The sequence below is a fragment of the Mauremys reevesii genome, linkage group 7, assembly GCF_016161935.1.
Source record: "Mauremys reevesii isolate NIE-2019 linkage group 7, ASM1616193v1, whole genome shotgun sequence".
NCBI lineage: Eukaryota > Metazoa > Chordata > Testudines > Geoemydidae > Mauremys > Mauremys reevesii.
In genome coordinates, this window is record NC_052629.1 from 124,355,193 (window position 1) to 124,374,618 (window position 19,426).

The 19,426-nt window shown below is 45.3% G+C and overlaps 2 protein-coding genes across 6 annotated transcripts in view; one reads left to right on the forward strand and one right to left on the reverse strand.

Moving 5' to 3' along the window:
• The window catches only part of ACOX2 (acyl-CoA oxidase 2), a 33,105-nt gene extending 29,990 nt beyond the window's left edge, over positions 1-3,115 (forward strand). For 2 of the 4 annotated variants that reach the window (XM_039480978.1, XM_039480981.1), the window contains one exon: positions 2,227-3,115. In XM_039480978.1, coding sequence (XP_039336912.1) covers positions 2,227-2,289 — 63 coding nt within the window. In that variant the 3' untranslated portion in view covers positions 2,290-3,115. The remainder of the gene's footprint in view (positions 1-2,226) is intronic. The other 2 variants (XM_039480979.1, XM_039480980.1) reach the window with 1 other exon arrangement.
• A 1,145-nt stretch (positions 3,116-4,260) lies between these two features.
• KCTD6 (potassium channel tetramerization domain containing 6) lies at positions 4,261-17,285 on the reverse strand. 2 transcript variants are annotated; one of them, XM_039480983.1, is made up of 3 exons: positions 17,193-17,285; positions 6,832-6,940; positions 4,261-5,664 (listed from the first exon to the last, which is right to left on the reverse strand). In XM_039480983.1, the coding sequence occupies exons 2-3, from the start codon at positions 6,856-6,858 to the stop codon at positions 4,978-4,980; spliced, it is 714 nt and encodes a 237-aa protein (XP_039336917.1). In that variant the 5' UTR covers positions 6,859-6,940; positions 17,193-17,285; the 3' UTR covers positions 4,261-4,977. The 2 variants fall into 2 exon arrangements, with proteins under 2 accessions (XP_039336917.1, XP_039336919.1); XM_039480985.1 differs by having other exon boundaries at positions 6,832-6,930; positions 17,193-17,269.
• Between the last annotated feature and the right edge of the window lie 2,141 nt (positions 17,286-19,426).

Below are 19,426 nucleotides of genomic sequence, written 5' to 3' on the forward strand. Positions count from 1 at the left end.
GCAGACAGTCCCAGTAAAACTAGACGAGATTCCCAGGTCAATCCACCCCACTCCCTACTGCATCACAGCTACAAACTACCGGCAGCTACGCATTTGCCTAAGCCAGTGGTCCCCGCCATGGTTCCCGCCGGGGCATTTGTGTGTGCCCGCCTAGTGCCCAGCAGGGGATCTGCCGGGGACAGAGAACTCAGGCTGCGGACACGATGTTCTCTGTTTCCGGCAGGTTCCCAGCAGGGGAGAGAAGCCGTGGCCCCGCGCCTGCCGGGGACAGAGAACTCTGGGGCTGCAGGCACCGGTGTTCTAGGTCCCTGGCAGGGACAGAGAACTCTGGGGCTGCAGGCACCGGTGTTCTAGGTCCCTGGCAGGTGCGGGGCCGTGGCTTAAGCCGGAGAGAAGCCGCGTCCCCGCGCCTGCCGGGGACAGAGAACTCTGGGGCTGCAGGCACTGGTGTTCTCGGTCCCCGGCAGGTGCGGGGCCCACCTAGTGCCCAGCAGAGAAGAGAATCTGGGGCCCCGCACCGGCTGGGGACAGAGTACTCCAGGGCTGCGGGCACCGGTGTTCTCTGTCCTCGTGGCTTTTCTCCGGCTTCTCTCTGGATTCAGATATTATGTGATATTAAATTTTTTTTTTGTATTATTTAATGTACAAATACAAAATAAGCCTTGAAAAATTGTTGGCGCCCACCACACTCTTCTGAAAACATGAATGTGCTACTGGCCACAAAAAGGTTGGGGACCACTGGCCTAGGCACACATTATTTTGACATATAACATTCAAGGCTGAAGAATGGAAAACAGCCAGGAGAAAGCAAGTGGACTGACAGGTTGGAATTTTGAGGCCAGAAGGTAAAAATCACAGTGTGTTCCTTGGAATGGAGTATTGAATTGTGCCAATTACATGCATGGCTCAGAATCTGAGAGTAATGACTGAGGCCCTGCTCGAGCAATCAACTCTCTGTGGATGGATCTCTACTGACATCAGTGGGGCACTGCACAGCCACACGGCCATCCATAGAGAGCTGCTCGGTCAGGACATCAGAACCATGTCTGCCCTTGTTCCATGCGCAGAACAACCAGTAAGAACCATGGTTTGGTGCTGGTGCAGTAATGGGAACCTTAGAAGTTTAGACCTGTTTGTTCAGTGAATTCAATGTTCATAGAAGGCACTGGCCTGACACTGCTGAAGCCTGAAATCCAGTTTAACCACATAACAGGTACAGCATAGTGGCGCCACTGCATGATTCTCCATACTACTGTGCCAGTCTGCCACTGCCCTTTTCTGAAGGGAATGCCCTGTAAGTGGGGACAAGGTTTGCTCAGGCCTATTCATTCCTTGGCCGGTTCAGCAGAGGCCTACTAGTACCATTTAAAATGGTGTCTTGTCATGAGCCCTGCTGCAACAAGACCACCCTGAAACCCGTCAGATGGTCTTTCAGTCATTAGTGACCAGGACCGGATCTGAACAGACAGTCTAGAGGCCGGGGCTCTATCGCCTATTACAGTAGCCAGAGCTGTCCAGCCCTCTGGCTGGAACATTTTTTTTTAATTTATTTATCGCTCTGAACTACCACCGTGAAAAGGCAAACAACATGCACAAAACCTATATATGTACAATTTAACACCATGGAAAGATACGATAGTTACACACTCTGAATTAACAGGCTGCATATTCACAGGTACTTTTATCACTACTTATCAATAAGTATGTTCTTCTTATAGTATGCTTAAGCAGTAGAGGGTATAAGTTTTAAACAAGGTAACCTCCCCTTTCCCCCACCCACACACTGTATTCTCAGCACACTGACTTCATTTTTAACATCACATTAAAGGTGAATTAACATCACTGTTCACGTTACATTGGGTTTTCTTGCTTAATTTAAAAACACAGCTCACCTACTTAAACAAGATTTTACCTTAGTACTTTTCCCAGCAAACCAAGCACCACTAGCAAATTTTACAAACAAATGCACAATTTGAAGTTTGCTTTCGGTGAATATTCAAGTTTAAAAAGTGCTTTCCGAAGTTAAATGCTTTGCATCCTCATGTGGATGAGCAGCGCTGCATATTAACAACGTAGGGGGACCCAGGTACTGGGTTGGGGAGCATTACACACTACTGTAGCATATTTTTTAAAAATTACACTTCAAAGAGCATTCTGAGTTATTTAGAAATCGTTGTTCCCCCTTAGTCACTGCTGATACCTTCCTATACTCTCCCTCTTCCACAGATGAGCCAGGCCTATGCACGATACCTGAAGCCACTTTTTCAGAGTGCTCTGTCAAAACTATAAAGATGAACAGCTGCTTGGGACACAGACATCATCTTCTTTGGTTCCATGTATGGTGCACTAGCTAGCACACCGCCAGTGTTTTATAAATAATCAAAGAGTAACACAGAACAGTTGACTGTACTGTCTGCAAACATCAACTGGAATTCTTAGTCATTTACATTTAAGAATGGAAGGAAGCCAATCAGTTTTCATCTATGTCCATGGTTATGCAGAGTTCCATTAGGAACTTACCTAATTTTTTTTTTTTTTAAATATGTTCACGGTAGCTGCCGAAGCCGCCGTATTTAGCAGTCCGATTCTCAATGTTTTATTACATTCAGGTTAAAAATAATTACTTTCTTGCTGCCTGGGACATAAGTTTGCTGAGCTCATAAAATGCCTTGCCCAGAATCAAGGAACTTAAGTTAACAAAAGTAATGTAAAGTCACAGCCAGAGGTTCTAAAACCAGCTGCTTAGATTAAAGACTATCTGCACTTAAATTTAACCAGTCAAAACTCACACAGTATGTGCCAGCTTCAATTTGTGAAAATGATCTGTTATGATGAAAGCTTCTGATACCCTTTCTGTAAACTTCAGCCTTCAACAGGGGTGTGTGATTTAGGGTTTGCTTATTAAATGGATCTGTGGTTCTCAAGTAGAAAGGACACCTATCTTCTATTCGGTGATTAAACCAAGCATTACATTGCAAATAAATTAAGAAATGTTGTGAAGTACTTATTTTAGGATTTTCTTGTACTGTTGCAAACAAACTATTTTACAGGGGTCATATATTGGGTCTCGCTTGGCAAGAAACAGAAGCAGCTTGCTGGAGCTTCCTCAGTTCGACCTAATAGCAGCCTTTTCCTATTTGAATAAAATAAAAATCACTTAGTGCTCACAAACAAAACAAAAAAACCCATCCCCTTAGCACCAATAAAAAGGGGGGTGAAGATATGACCAAAGAAAAACATAGCGCTGAGAAAGGTCTCCATGGTCAGAGAATTGTGAATGAGCCAACCTGAATAAGCAGTGCATACCCACTGCCAATTCCATGAACTCTAAGGGTATATTTACACTACAATAACACACCTGTGACTGCCCCATGTCAGCTGACCCGGGTTTGCGGGAGCGTAGACGTTCCGGCTGAGCCTGCAGCCTGGACTCGTGGACTCCTCCCTTTGCAGAGTCCCAGAGCCCAAGCATGGACATCTACACTGCAATTTTGTAGCCCAATAGCACGATCGCGGTGAGTCAGCTGACATGGACCAGGTGTGGGTATTTTATTGCAGTGTAGACATACTCCAAGCCCGACCAAAAGCTGCTCAAGTGGTTGCCCAGGCTCTCTCTGACCATACCCGGGATGCTGGCGTCCATACTGGCCAGCTCAGCCAAACCAGGTGAATAGGAAGTTTCTATACCTAGAGATGATTGTGAATTATTGAAGGAGGACAGAAACATTACGACCTAGAAAGAGAAGTAAGCAGAATGGCACTGGCCTAGTCACTCAAAGCAGATACCAAGTTTATTTATTTCAGTGTCTTCTAACTTTGATTCCTGCTTGTTAGTATCTTTTATGAATAATTCTACAGAATGCATAAAAGAGGCAGGAGAAGTGTCTAGGGAATTGGCAGATAAGAATGCGGAGCCAGAGTCCCATTGACTTCAACAAAAGCAGCACTGCGCAGGGTGATGAGAGCTCTGAGATGTGCTGGCAATTGATTTGATGAATATTTTGAAACCGGATAATGTTTCCCACCAGGTTATAGTTATTCAGACTCTAGATGTACCCTGGATTAGCATCTTTTAACTGGCGTTAGTCCTTTCCAACTTCCCCTCTGAATTTTCAATATGGAAATTATCCCTATGGAAATACGATGCTACAAAGTCCATTAAGTTGAATGTTAAGAGTGAGCTAAGGAGCCTGGCCAGTTTCACTTTCCTGTATTGATATACCTTACTCCCCACTTTTTCCTAGAATAAATTAGGAGAAGACAAAAAATACAAGACTTATTTCCATATTTGACATTTTATTAGCTTCTTGCTGACAGGCATTACATTTGGGAATAATATTGCACCAGGCATTAAAAGTATGAATTCTACCACAGGGATATTTTGCATTCAGAATCCCGTATAAATATTTCTACTCACATTTTCATGGCTACAGATAATATTTGGTTGCTTGATTTATATGCATAGAAAAACAGTTGTCATAACTGTAAAAAGCCGTACTTAACAAGTACTTTAAAAGGGTAGGATTTGTTTTCCTAAAATATTACGATACTGTTTAATGATTTAGAAACTGGGTTAGTTTACATGACGCTAGCATTTCCCCCATCTGCATCTTAAATCCTGTTTGTTCTTTACTCCCAGTGTTTTAGCATTAAATGGATTAGAGACCATTTAAATAAGTGAATTTAGCACTTTAGGTCGAAAGAGCTGACATAAAATTTCCTACCATACTGATTTTTAAGACTCCCTCTTTAAAAAAAGGTGTCAACAGTGTGAACAGGCACATGCATATCTTTTTCTGGACAAGACAAAAAACAGATCTGCTAGAGCATGTAACTTCTCCAGTCCTTAATAGTTATTAATAAATAGTCTCATAAAAAAAGCCCATGCTGTTGCTTTAGTCAAAACCAGATTCTCTCAGGTATGCTGTTCCCGGAAGTTGCATGTAACCACTGAAATGGCATCTGTGGCGTCATACATCAGTCATCCGTTTTCCGTGCCAGTCTACAGAAAGTCCAGTTGTGCTCCACTGTATTTTCATTGGCCCGCTCGCTCATATGGTGAACTCTTGTATTTCTGATAGTGAAACCTTGTTTTGTAATGTACTCCATCAGATGGACTCTGAGGGAAACTTCCTGGTGGTAATCACATGGCCCAAAAGTAAAGGAAACTTGGCAGTCTCTTGTGTCCATCATGTGCTTATTCCACTTGGTAAAGTGGTTTGAAATGCCTTCCAGTAACGAATGGACCTTAGTTGTAATGGTTAACTGTGTTATGATTACTGCCACTGGATTGGAATATTTGGAAAGTTTCCGTGTGCTGGACAACTCCACTACTTCCTCAAAGGTATCCACAGGATACAAAGGCTTGGGGTCATTAAGACACTGGATTAGGGGTTCAATTTGATAAAAATCTGCTTCTTTTCGAAGCAAGTCAAATTCCTTGAAGTCCAGGGGCAAAGTCAACTCTGAAGTCCGTAAAAAGTTAAGAACATACCGGAAAAGTGGTCCATCTCGGTCAATGAAGTAATTGCCCTGAGAGTCCCGGGCAGTGGGGAAGTCTCCACCGAACATGGCCCCAAGCATTGAATCGGGATATCTTGTTAGAGTGGTGAGGGATGTTGTATACAAGTGTCCACCCACATTTATTGTGACTGGATCAGTCATCTAGAAAAAGAAATTCCAGAGTTTATCAAACTACCATGAGAGATTTCTTATCGCCAACACGTGGCAGTTGCTGTCAGAAAGCTTCCAGCCCTAGAAAGAATTGCAACTGTTCAGTTTGAAACCTTCCAATGGGGTTATACAGGAATAAATTCAAGAAACCAAGCCATAATCCACACCTGGCAACTTAGAAAGCATATCTTCAAAGTGCTTTACAATTAACTAAAGCCCAGAGCTCAATGTCAAATAACTATTTCATCCTCTGCAAAGTAAATATTTTCTCCATTTTATAGATGAAGAGACTGATGCACAGCGTAAGTGATTTCCCCAAGGTACGAATCAGAATTTCACCTCTGGCTCCTTGCCTTCACAATATCCCTCTTACTCGAGAAGGAGCTAGCTGAGCAGGTACAAAACCTCTTCCGAGAAAAAATGAAAGGACATAACGTAATTTTAGATCTAGGACCAAGAGCTTCCATTCAAAGGTACAGGTAGGGGACATCATAAAGAAAACTCTATCAGGCAAACAGTATGCTGCGTAGAGGAGGGTCCAGAGTAGTAGAGCTAGCCTGCAGCTACAGCATCCAGATCACACCCTAAAAAGGCAGGGAGAAAAAGGACAGGGCACCATCCTGGGCACTGATTCTGACAATCAGGGCAGAGGGCCAGCCGGATAGGCAGACAGACAAAAGGGAACAGGATGTTTAGAGAAAGAGGTGAGAAGGAAAAATAAGAGGTGCGTGTCTAGTTTTGTTATGAAAGATGAAGTTTAAGAAGAATATTTTTCCAAATAAAATGACAGCAAAGTAATTAAAGGAGCAGGAAGGGAGAACATATTTTTTTCAACTTTGTATACCAGAAAGGTGGCTTTCCAGCCCATCATCAAATTGTATCTTTTTAGGAAAAATGTAGCCCTTTTCTTGCTGTTGTTTTAAATAATTACTACTATTTGGCTGAAGATTAAGAACATGAACTGTCCCAACACACAATATAAAATGAAACACTTATTAAAAACAAACCTATTTGCTTATATTATTTTTAGTACGTTCATTGTCTTCACTCAACATTAAACCCTGGGTATATACACAAGGCCAAGAGATTCGACATAAAAATCTGGAAAGCCCAATTCTATTTTTCAGCATGCACTCACCTTTATATTGGATCACTTACCATATATCCCCAGTCTCCATTATCCATCTGTTCTGTTGTTTGATCTATGGCAGTCTGAGTTTAATTGAAGGCTGCTAGGAGGACACACAATTCACCTTCCTATTCCCCCCTGCAGGTTGGGGGGGGAGGGGAAAACACAACACGTGGCAGACTGTAAGTACTTACAAGAACAAGAACAGAATATTTCTAATCAAAGACAGACTTGTGCCATAAACCGGTCTCTTGCATTCAACTACAAAGCCCCTACAGTACAGGCATTTAACAAAGGAGAACTTCCCTATACAACCTTCCAACATATCCTTCACTTTTACTCAGTCTGCTGTCTCTAGAAGCAACTGGTAATCACTTTGTAGGCTGTCCTAAGCATTCCAGTTTTGTTAAACAATGAGTCTGTCTTTGAAGATGATTTATACTCAGAAGACAACCACATATTTCACTTGGGAAAAGGAGATATGGTTTAATAAGTAGCACCAGTTACATAAATCAGAAACTTTATTAACCCACCTATTGAGATGGACTTTCAGCCACATGAGGTGGGGTGTGTATGTATCTATAGATACACACAGATATGTAATTATAATTTTAATGGTATTAATCAGCAATTCTACATAAAATTGTACAGAAACCCATGAGGCGTCACTGTGTTTAAAAAAACAGTGAGATTCTCACTGGAGTTAACGCTTCATTAGAGGGGACTGCAACTTGGCTGCAAGAGTGTGAACCACAAAGTGTGAAACCAGAGCCCAAGCTGATTTCACAGCTGCCACAGAAACTTGCAAAGCAGTTTACTTTTCAGTGCATTTTTATAAAGGAAACAGAATACATTTTCAACAATATTCCAACAAGAATGGTTTGAAATAAAAGTTGTGACCACAACTTTCTAAGAGATATCCTCCACAGCGTTCACTCACACAGCCAGGGAAATGACTCCCTCCACTCCAGGAATGATGGGTGAAAGCCTAGGACCTGGATTATACAGGAGATCCCTTCTGGCCTTAAAAATCTATAAGAAGTTTGCTACAAAAATAATCCTATGACAGCTTTTTTTAAAACAAATACATACAGACATGTTTTACAAGCCCCGTTGTTGGCAAATAAGATCAGCTGTAGTATTCAGTCTCCTTACAGCACTCCAATCCATGATCACCCAGCAAATGAAATCACAAAGCTTTGGCTGAGACAAAGTCCTACATTCTTCTGTACCTCTTCAAACTCAGACCCAAAAAGAATCTGCTCTTCTTTTCAGTCCCTAGCAAACAGGGAGTCCATATCACCCACTTCAGAAGAATGTGGAATAGTTCAATGCCTTCTGCTCAAAATAGGCCCAGTAGCAGAGCACAATGGCTCTCTCTCAAAAGGTCAGCCAGGCACTTGGAGAACAGTGATATAGCCACAGCACGCACTGCATCTCAGAATGAAAGAACTTCAGGTGTCCAATCCGGCGCTGTGACAGGGCGGATTGGCCCCAAACTGGTACAGCGGGGGTTAATCCATCCCTCCTAACAGAGGAAGCCACACCCTGGCATGCTCCACCTGGAAGTCAGGTATAAAAACCTGCAGAGCTGCTCAGTCAGTGGGGAAGGAGGCTTGTTGCTCTCTCCAGCAGAAAAGAGGCTCGCACCCTGAGATGCGGAGGCCAGACACGCCCAGCTGCACTGCAGAGGGGAAGTCAAGGACACCACGGACCTGAAAGAATCTGAGAATATGGTAGGAAGTGACCCAGGGAGTTCTTAAAGGGGAATGGTGCTGAGACTGGTGTATTTTGAGAAGATCCCTGCCAAACAACTGGTGAGGAGAGCTTGCCACTAGCAGGGCCCTGGGTCAGGACCCAGTGGAGTGGGTGGGCCTGGGTCCCCCTACCTGGGCCACCCTCCTTTGTTTGAGAGGAGCTGGCCCCACACAGTGAGTTATATGAACTCTGGCTGCTAGGCCACATTACCCCACTAGGGGAGAGGAATTAGGTGGACTCTGACCATTGGGCTGCACTGCCCTAGGGGCACATTGTATGGACCCCAGCTGCTAGGCGGCACAACCCCAATCAGCAAGGGGAAGTAGATGGACTCAGGCCATTGGGCCACCCCCTGTGCAAACTACAGAAGGGTTTAGAACATGGACTTGGGCATAGAGAGTCTGTGCTATCTCCCGCCCCCCTGACCTAAGGGGGCGATGAGCTACTAGCTCTGACACAGGCCCTTTTTGCAAATTATGAAAAGCAACCCAGTTAAATACCACTAATCACATTGGAGTCCCATACTTATGAAGTGCAGGTGGAGAGCACCTCAGAGCAGTGTAGCAGCAAATGAATGCTGACCTAAAAGGTGGAAACAACCTTACAACACCTGCTCAAAATGAATTCTAGTGTATGGCAGTTATCACAGTAAAGGAATTGGTGGTCAAGAAAACAAGACTTCACAGCTTGTATTTGCTTTTAAGAATCTTCAACCTGAGCACAAAGTGCAACACACAGTTGCATTACAACAGGGAGAAAGAGCAGGGAGGGTGTCTGATTAATTCCCCATAACAACACTGGAGAGGAACAGCACTCAGACTTGTGGTAACAAGCAGCAGGCTGGCTAGCCTAGTGAGGAGGGCGTTAAACTAAGTTCACTGGGGGAAGGAGACCAAAGCCCCGAGGTAAATAGGGAAGTGGGATACCGGGAGGAAGCACAAGCAGGAGAGCGCAAGAGGGGAGGACTCCTGCCTCATACTGAGAAAGCGGGACAATCAGCGAGTTATCTTAAGTGCCTAGACACAAATGCAAGAAGCCTGGGAAACAAGCAGGGAGAACTGGAAGGCCTGGCACAGTCAAGGAACTATGATGTGATTGGAATAACAGACTTGGTGGGATAAGTCACATGACTGGAGCACTGTCATGGATGGATATAAACTGTTCAGGAAGGACAGGCAGGGCAGGAAAGGTGGGGGAGTTGCATTGCATGTAAGAGAGCAGTATGACTGCTCAGAGCTCCGGTATGAAACTGCAGAAAAACCTGACAGTCTCTGGATTAAGTTTAGAAGTGTGAGCAACAAGGGTGATGTTGTGGTGGGAGTCTGCTATAGACCACCAGACCAGGGGGATGAGGTGGACGAGGTTTCTTCCGGCAACTAACAGAAGTTACTAGATCACAGCCCTGGTTCTCATGGGAGACTTTAATCACCCCGATATCTGCTGGGAGAGCAATACAGCAGTACACAGACAATCCAGGCAGTTTTTGGAAAGTGTAGGGGACAATTTCCTGGTTCAAGTGCTGGAGGAACCAACTAGGGGCAGAGCTCTTCTTGACCTGCTGCTCACAAACAGAGAAGAGTTAGTAGGGGAAGCAAAAGTGGATGGGAACCTGGGAGGCAGTGACCATGAGATGGTCGAGTTCAGGATCCTGACACAAGGAAGAAAGGAGAGCAGCAGAATACGGCCCCTGGACTTCAGAAAATTAGACTTTCATTCCCTCAGGGAGCTGATGGGCAGGATCCCCTGGGAGACTAACATGAGGGGGAAAGGAGTCCAGGAGAGCTGGCTGTATTTTAAAGAATTCTTATTGAGGTTGCAGGAACAAACCATCCTGATGTGTAGAAAGAATAGTAAATATGGCAGGTGACCAGCTTGGCTTAACAGTGAAATCCTTGCTGATCTTAAACACAAAAAAGAAGCTTACAAGAAGTGGAAGATTGGACAAATGACCAGGGAGGAGTATAAACATATTACTCAGGCATGCAGGAGTGAAATCAGGAAGGCCAAATCACACTTGGAGTTGCAGCTAGCAAGAGATGTTAAAAGTAACAAGAAGGGTTATTCAGGTATGTTCGCAATAAGAAGAAAGTCAAGGAAAGTGTGGGCCCCTTACTGAATGAGGGAGGCAACCTAGTGACAGAGGATGTGGAAAAAGCTAATGTACTCAATGATTTTTTTGCCTCTGTCTTCACAAACAAGGTCAGCTCCCAGACTACTGCACTGGGCAGCACAGTATGGGGAGAAGGTGACCAGCCCTCTGTGGAGAAAGAAGTGGTTCGGGACTATTTAGAAAAGCTGGACGAACACAAGTCCATGGGGCCAGATGCACTGCATCCGAGGGTGCTAAAGGAATTGGTGGATGTGACTGAAGAGCCATTGGCCATTATCTTTGAAAACTCATGGTGATCGGGGGAGGTCCTGGATGACTAGAAAAAGGCTAATGTGCCCATCTTTAAAAAAGGGAAGGAGGAGGATCTGTGGAACTACAGGCCAGTCAGCCTCACCTCAGTCCCTGGAAAAATCATGGAGCAGGTCCTCAAGGAATCAATTCTGATGCACTTAGAGGAGAGGACAGTGATCAGGAACAGTCAGCATGAATTCACCAAGGGAAAGTCATGCCTGACTAACCTAATTGCCTTCTATGATGAGATAATTGTCTCTGTGGATGAGGGGAAAAGCAGTGGACGTGTTATTCCTTGACTTTAGCAAAGCTTTTGATACGGTCTCCCACAGTATTCTTGCCAGCAAGTTAAAGAAGTATGGGCTGGATGAATGGACTATAAGGTGGATAGAAAGCTGGCTAGATCATCAGGCTCAACGGGTACTGATCAATGGCTCCATGTCTAGTTGGCAGCTGGTATCAAGCAGAGTGCCCCAAGGGTCTGTCCTGGAGCCGGTTTTGTTCAATATCTTCATTAATGATCTGGAGGATGGTGTGGACTGCACCCTCAGCAAGTTTGCAGGTGACACTAAACTGGGAGGAGTGGTAGATACGCTGGAGGGTAGGGATAGGATACAGAGGGACCTAGACAAATTAGAGGATTGGGCCAAAAGAAATCTGATGAGGTTCACCAAGGACAAGTGCAGAGTCCTGCACTTAGGACGGAAGAATCCCTTGCACTGCTACAGACTAGGGACCAAATGGCTAGGCAGCAGTTCTGCAGAAAAGGACCTAGGGCTTACAGTGGACGAGAAGCTGGATATGAGTCAACAGTGTGCCCTTGTTGCCGAGAAGGCTAATGGCATTTGGGGCTGTATAAGTAGGGGCATTGCCAGCAGATCGAGGGACGTGATCATCCCCTCTATTCGGCATTGGTGAGGCCTCATCTGGAGTACTGTGTCCAGTTTTGGGCCCCCCACTAAAAGGAGGATGTGGAAAAATTGGCAAAAGTCCAGCGGAGGGCAACAGAAATGATTAGGGGGCTGGAGCACATGACTTATGAGGAGAGGCTGAGGGAACTGGGATTGTTTAGTCTGCAGAAGAGAAGAATGGGTAACTAGTGGTGTTCCCCAAGGGTCAGTCCTAGGACCAATCCTATTCAATTTATTCATAAATGATCTGGAGAAAGGGGTAAACAGTGAGGTGGCAAAGTTTGCAGATGACACTAAACTACTCAGATATATTTAAGAGAAAGCAGCAGATGAAGAACTTCAAAAAGATCTCACAAAACCAAGTGAATGGGCAACAAAATGGCAAAATGAAATTTAATGGATATAAATAAAAAATAATGCATTGAAAAAAAAACCCAAAACTACATACAACATGATGGGGGGGCTAATTTAGCTACAACGAGTCAGGAAAAGATCTTGGAGTTATCGGTGGATAGTTCTCTGAAAGATGTCACGCCAGTGCAGAGGCGGTCAAAAAAGCAAACAGGATGTTAGGAATAATTAAAAGGGATAGAGAATAAGACTGAGAATATATTATTGCTATATATATAAATCCCAGTACGCCCACATCTCGAATACTGTGTACAGATGTGGTCTCCTCACCAAAAAAGATATTCTAGCACTAGAAAAGGGTCAGAAAAGAGCAACTAAAATGATTAGGGGTTTAGAGAGGTCCCATATGAGGAAAGATTAAAGAGGCTAGGACTCTTCAGTTTGAAAAAAGAGAGACTAAGGGGGACATGATAGAGGTATATAAAATCATGAGTGATGTTGAGAAAGTGGATAAGGAAAAGTTATTTACTTATTCCCATAATACAAGAACTAGGGGTCACCAAATGAAATTAATAGGCAGCAGGTTTAAAACAAATAAAAGGAAGTTCTTCTTCACGCAGCGACAGTCAACTTGTGGAACTCTTACCCTGAGAGGTTGTGAAGGCTAGGACTATAACAATGTTTAAAAGGGGACTGGATAAATTCATGGTGGCTAAGTCCATAAATGGCTATTAGCCAGGATGGGTAAGAATGGTGTCCCTAGCCTCTGTTCGTCAGAGGATGGAGATGGATGGCAGGAGAGAGATCACTTGATCATTGCCTGTTAGGTTCACTCCCTCAGGGGCACCTGGCATTGGCCACTGTCGGTAGACAGATACTGGGCTAGATGGACCTTTGGTCTTACCCGGTACGGCCTTTCTTATGTTCTTATGTAATGAAGGAGGATTTGATAGCTGCTTTCAATTACCTGAAAGGAGGTTCCAAAAAGGATAGATCTAGACTGTTCTCAGTGGTACCAGATGACAGAACAAGGAGTAATGGTCTCAAGTTGCAGTGGGGGAGGTTTAGGTTGGATATTAGGAAAAACTTTTTCACTAGGCGAGTGGTGAAGCACTGGAATGGATTACCTAGGGAGGTGGTGGAATCTCCTTCCTTAATGGTTTTTAAGGTCAGGCTTGACAAAGCCCTGGCTGGGATGATTTAGTTGAGGATTGATCCTACTTTGAGCAGGGGGTTGGACTAGATGACCTCCTAAGGTCCCTTCCAACCCTGATATTCTGTAAGCAGTGAGCATCAAGGACAGCTGGCTACTTAAACTGCACAGCAACCAATGGGAAAAGAGATCCTCCTGTCTGCAAAGTAGGTGTGAAGCAGCAGTAACATTTTAAAAAGGAAGAAGAAGACAACAGTACTTGCTCACCAACATAAGAGATTTTCTTTTTCAAATTTCCATTATGTAGCCGATGGCAGTCAACTGCAACCTTCCAACCCTTGGCACTGATAACTCAAGCCAAAGCTACCCTTTTGGGTGATCATAAAGGGAAAGAAATAGATTACATCTTCCTGTCTGTACCATAGCAAAAGGCCTCACTTGATCACAGCACTGCTATGTAACACCAGGGTGAATAATTTATGAAAGCACTTAGCTCAGACAAGCCCACGTGTCAATAAATAAATAATTAAATAAAGGGCATTCAATAAGCTGCATTGATTTTGTGTGGGATTTGAAAGTCGCTAGACATACAGAAATCTGCTTAGGCAAAGATAATATTAAAGTGAGGTGCACATAGAAATACTCAATAGCAGCATTAAAACTGCATCACATCATAAGTTAAAATGCCACGTGCTTCAGAAACAATTAACTTTCCTCATCAGCATTAGCCTCGAAGTTTCTAGGTTGCTCTTTTAGGCAACTCCATGTATAGTGATTATTTATTCTGTTCAGGTACGACTCAAGCATAATGAATATCTAGAGGCAGACTAGAATGGTGAGGGAAGCCTTTGACAGCTCTGCCTTTCAACCAATGCATTATCTTAGTTAAAGGGATTTAACCACAGAATCTTTTAAGATACGTTATCTGCAACTAAAGAGAATGAATGCTCTCTCGGGGTTAAAATCAGCAAGCTAGCATAAGACTCCACTTAAGCCCTATTTAGCCCACAGCAATTTCCCCCACTCTATGCAGAATGTTGACCACATCATAAAAGGTTAATTGAGCACCATCATTTTGAGGCTGATTTTAGAGCATCTAAAGAAAACTGTCCTCAATAAGCTTTTTGGGGCAAGATACACAGCACTAGAACAGTTAAGCACGCTTGCCATTTTACCTCAGCGACGGAGGAAACAAACCCAAACGAATAGTAGAAAGCAAGTGACTGTTTAATGATGAATGATCAATGATCCCAGTATATCAAATCAGTGTGATCCCATTTATATCAGTGCAGCTTCTGTAAATGTTGTTTAATATTTCATGACTAGAGTTCTACTATGCTACCTTACTATCAGGCATAGTGCTTATTACAGTCATTAGTCCGATTACTTCAGTGGAGCTTTTTTTTGGGGTGGGGGAGGGGAGAGAGAGAGAGCGCAGGCTCAGAGTACAAATTATAATCAGAGCCATCTGAGCATTCTCATCTGCACCATCCACACTGTGGACGAAGGTTCAAGCCAGACTGGAAGAGATTTAACCCAGTGGGGCTCTTCAGCTTTTCACTGTGTGGACCCCATTTTAGAAGAGAGTGTGCCATGCTCCAACCTCACCCCAATAATACAATGTTAGGAAACCACTTCCTATTTTTAGCTCTCTTTTCCTGCAATTTAGCAGCTAGACTAGAGGACAGCCAGCACCATGCAACCTGCCAGCTGTTTGCAGACCAACTGTCTGCAGACAACTGCTTTAGAGCCTACAGCTTAATCATTTCTCTCCAATAACTCAACTAAAAGTCACTCCTAGTTCCAGTCTTTAATGGTTACTCCAGCATCAAAATACTAACCCTGGCTGTGGGCCTTCAGTGGGTACCTTGGCTTTCTAGATTACTCAAGAATTTATAGACGGTTGCAGAGCTCATCTCAAAGGTTGCAAAACTAACACTCCCACTACACAGTTACATACATTTCGCTATTCAAGCTGCTCCCAGAGAGCCACTTAAGATAGGTCACTGTCTCTGGCATTCAGACATATATAGATGAAACAAATGTCCTAGCTTCAAGTATAGATAGTTACATTTGTACTCAATCTCTCTGCTCCTCAGCTGTGCACAGAGTTTGAAAGATAATATTTTCATAGAAAATGGATGGAAGAAATTTAAGGCAGTCACTTGAGTTAAAAGAAACCAAGCTGGCACAACAAGCAGCTACATTTGCAAATACAATGGAAATGTAATCACAAAACAGCATTATTCTTAACTAAAATATTTATGACTTGACTTTTTCCTTAATACAACCCTGTTCAAGGGTTGTAACTCAGCTGTTTTGCTTTACTCCACAATTAATCATGGTTCATACATTTCCAGAACCAATTTTTTTTTCTGAAATAGGTTACAGACAATAAATATTACTCTTTATTACTATTTAACTTTAAACAAGAATACAAATGTCACACACAATAGGTGGTCTTAATGTTGTCATCTCTGCATGCTTAGTTACTTTATTATAATTTACAGCATCCTCAACTCTTAGGGGGGAGAGCTTTATCAAACAATTTGTCAAAAAAAAAAAAGCCGCATAGTTCAGACCTTTTCTTTTCGCTATAAAATTTTCCATTTTAAAAGGTGTCAGGGGATGTTTTGGAACAAACTGATAAACTGAACAGTAATAAGTCACCAGAACAGCCGGTATTCACCCACGATTTCTGAAGGAACTCAATTGTGAAATTGCAGCACTACTAATTGTGGTTTGTAACCTATCATTTAAATCAGCTTCTGTACCAAATGACTGGAGGATAGATAATGTGAGGCCAATTTTTAGAAAAAGCAGCAAAGAATCCTGTGGCACCTTATAGACTAACAGACGTTTTGCAGCATGAGCTTTCGTGGGTGAATGCCCACTTCGTCGGCTGCAAGAGTGGAAATTTTGCAATTTTTAGAAGAGGCTCCAGAGGCAATCGTGACAATTACAGGCCAGTAATCCTGAATCAGTACCGGGCAGACTGACTGAAACCATAGTAAAAAACAGAAGGATCAGACACATGGATGAAGCGGATTTGCTGGGGAGGAGTCAGCGTGTAAAGGGGAATCGTGCCTGGCCACTCTACTAGAATTGTGCGAGGGGCTCGCGAGCACGTGAGGAGAGGTTCACGCCAGGGTTTCCCCTGGGTCCCCACGGAGACCAGGACTGCCCAGGGACCTAGGCGGGAGCTTTTCCTCCCGCGGGTCGCAGGATGAGCCCCACCAGGGAGACCCCAGGGTAGAACCGACACCCGGCCCGGGGATTGTACCAGCCCCACGCTCTGGGAGCTGCGTGAGAACCCGGCCCCTGCATCTAGCTGGCGGGTCCCCACACGGACCCATTAACACCCCTCCGCCCTGGGGCTCCCGCCTGCACCCCACGGCCCCGGGGAGGGGCCCGGCACAGCACACTCGCCGCTGCGGGGGCGCGGGCTGAGAAACGGGGAGGGGAACGAGCAGGACCCCGGCGTCCACCCCCCCCAGGGACGGGACCCCCGGCGTCCGGCCCCTCCCTCACGTCCCACCCCGGGGGACGGGACCCCGGCGTCCAGCCCCCCCCCGCCCCAATGACGGGACCCCGGCGTCCGGCCCTCCTCGCGTCCCACCCGGGGACGGGACCCAGGCGTCCGCCCCAGCCCCAGGGACGGGACCCCCGGCGTCCGGCCCCTCCCTCACGTCCCACCCCGGGGGACGGGACCCCGGCGTCCAGCCCCCCCCCGCCCCAATGACGGGACCCCGGCGTCCGGCCCCTCCCTCGCGTCCCACCCCAGGAATGGGACCCCGGCGTCCGGCCGCCACTCACCGGCTGCGCTCGCGGCTCCCGGGCTGTGGAGAGGCCGGCGACAGCAGCGGGGACAACGGAGCGCGAGCCCGGCGTTCCTGCCGCGCGGCCCTGACTCCGCCCCCGGCCCCGCCCCGGGCTCCTCCCCCCGACACCCAGCCGCCAAGCGCCGGGCAGCCCAGGGCGGGTCCGCACGCGCGTGTCTCTGCTGCGCGCGCGAGAGAGGGGCGGGGGCTGCGGAAAGCCCGCGCGGCAGAAATCCCTCCTCCCCCAGAGGGTGGGCAGCGGCCGCAGGCTGCGCAATGGGGGGGGGGGGGTGCTGAGCGCCATTGAACCAAACTGGGAACCCTGGGTCTGATGGAGACCCCGTCAGGCCGGGGGCACAGCCCCCCTGCCCCCATACCCTAGTGCCAGCACCTGTCATTACATGCAGGTGTACATCCGGGGTGCAGTAAGTCACATAACACCACTGGGTTTCTGCTAAACATCCTCTGGCAAGGAGTTCCACAGGTTGACTGTGCGCTGTGTGAAGAAATAGTTCCCTTTGTTGGTTTTAAAGCTGCTGCCTAATGATTTCATGTGGTGATTTCATTTCTATCAGAACAAGTAAAGAACACTTATTTACTAGCTCCACACCAGTCATGATTTTATAGATTTCAGTCATATCCCCCCTTAGTCATCTTTTTTCCAAGTTGAAAAGGCCCAGTTTTATTCATCTCGCCTCATATAGAACCTGTTCCATACCTCTAATCAGTTTTGCTGCCCTTTTCTGAACCTTTTCCAATTCCAATATATCTGTTTTGAGACAGAGTGACTCATCTGCATGCAGTATTCAAGATATGCATGGATTTATATAGAGGCAATATTATACACTCTGTCTTATTATCTAGCCCTTTCTTAAGCATCCGACGAAGTGGGTATTCACCCACAAAAGCTCATGCTCCAATATGTCTGTTAGTCTATAAGGTGCCATAGGACTCTTTGCTGCTCTTTCTTAATGACTCCCAACATTCTGTTCGCTTTTTTGACGCCACTGCACATTGAGTGGATGTTTTCAGAGAACCACCCACAATGACTCCAAGATCTCTTTCTTGAGTGGTAACAGCTAATTTAGACCCCATCATTTTATATGTATAGTTGGGATTATATTTTCCAATGTGCATTACTTTGTATTTATTAACACTGAATTTTCATCTGCAATTTTGTTGCCTAGTCACCCAGTTTGTGAGATCCTTTTGTAGCTCCTTTTCCAATCTGCCGGGGTCTTAACTATCTTTAGTAATTTTGTATTGTCTGAAAATTTTGCCACCTCACTATTTACCCCTTTTTTCAGATAATTTATGAATATGTTGAACAGGACTGGGCCCAGTATAGAGCCCTGGGGGACACCACTATTTACCTCTCTCCATTCTGAAAATGGATCATTTATTCCTATGCTTTGTTTCCTATCTTTTAACCAGTTACCAGTCCAGGAGAGGACCCTCTTATCCCATGACAGCTTACTTTGCTTAAGAGCCTTTGGTGAGGGACCTTGTTAAAGGCTTTCTGAATATCTAAGTACACTATATCCACTGGATCCCCCTTGTCCACATGCTTATTGACCTCCCTCAAAGAATTCTAGTAGATTGGTGAGGCATGATTTCCCTTTATAAAAACTATGTTGACTCTTCCCCAACAAATTATGTTCATCTATGTGTCTGCCAGCCATTAGTTTAAAAACTGCTCTATGACCTTTTTAAGTGCCAGCAATCTGGTTCCATTTTGGTTTAGGTGAAGCCCATCCTTCCTGTATAGGCTCCACCTAAAGAGTGCTGCCAGCACTGATTTTTCCAGTCTGACCCCTGCTTCGGATACACAGATCCAGCCCCATTTTCATGGATCTGTCCCATCTCATTAACTTAACTTTCGGAGCTCTGGGGCCAGCATGGCTACATCACATGGAGACAGTATCCCAGTGGAGCAGCACAGGCACTGTGTGACACAGAAGACACACCCTGGCTGTGCAGAGCCCAGTCCCAGGGGAGCCACTTTAGGCTCCAGGGTGGTGTCTGGAAACCCCATTAGTGTGTGTTGGTGCAAGTATTGTGGTCTTGTGACTTCACTGACACCACAACCAAACACTATGACACAGCACAACAGCCAGAACCGTGCAAGGCAACTACCAGAGTCTCCCCAGTACCAGCTAAACCTTGGGCAGTGGGATGCAAGTGCCTTGTGACGCACTCATCTTCTGGGGTGAGACCTGTGGGCTGCAG

Coding starts and splice junctions, on each gene's coding strand:
- KCTD6 (XM_039480983.1), bottom strand. CDS start 6,858: ATGGATAATGGAGACTGGGGATATATG. Junction 5,665..6,831: donor ATGGAGACTGGGGATATATG/GTAAGTGATCCA, acceptor TTCTTTTTCTAG/ATGACTGATCCAGTCACAAT.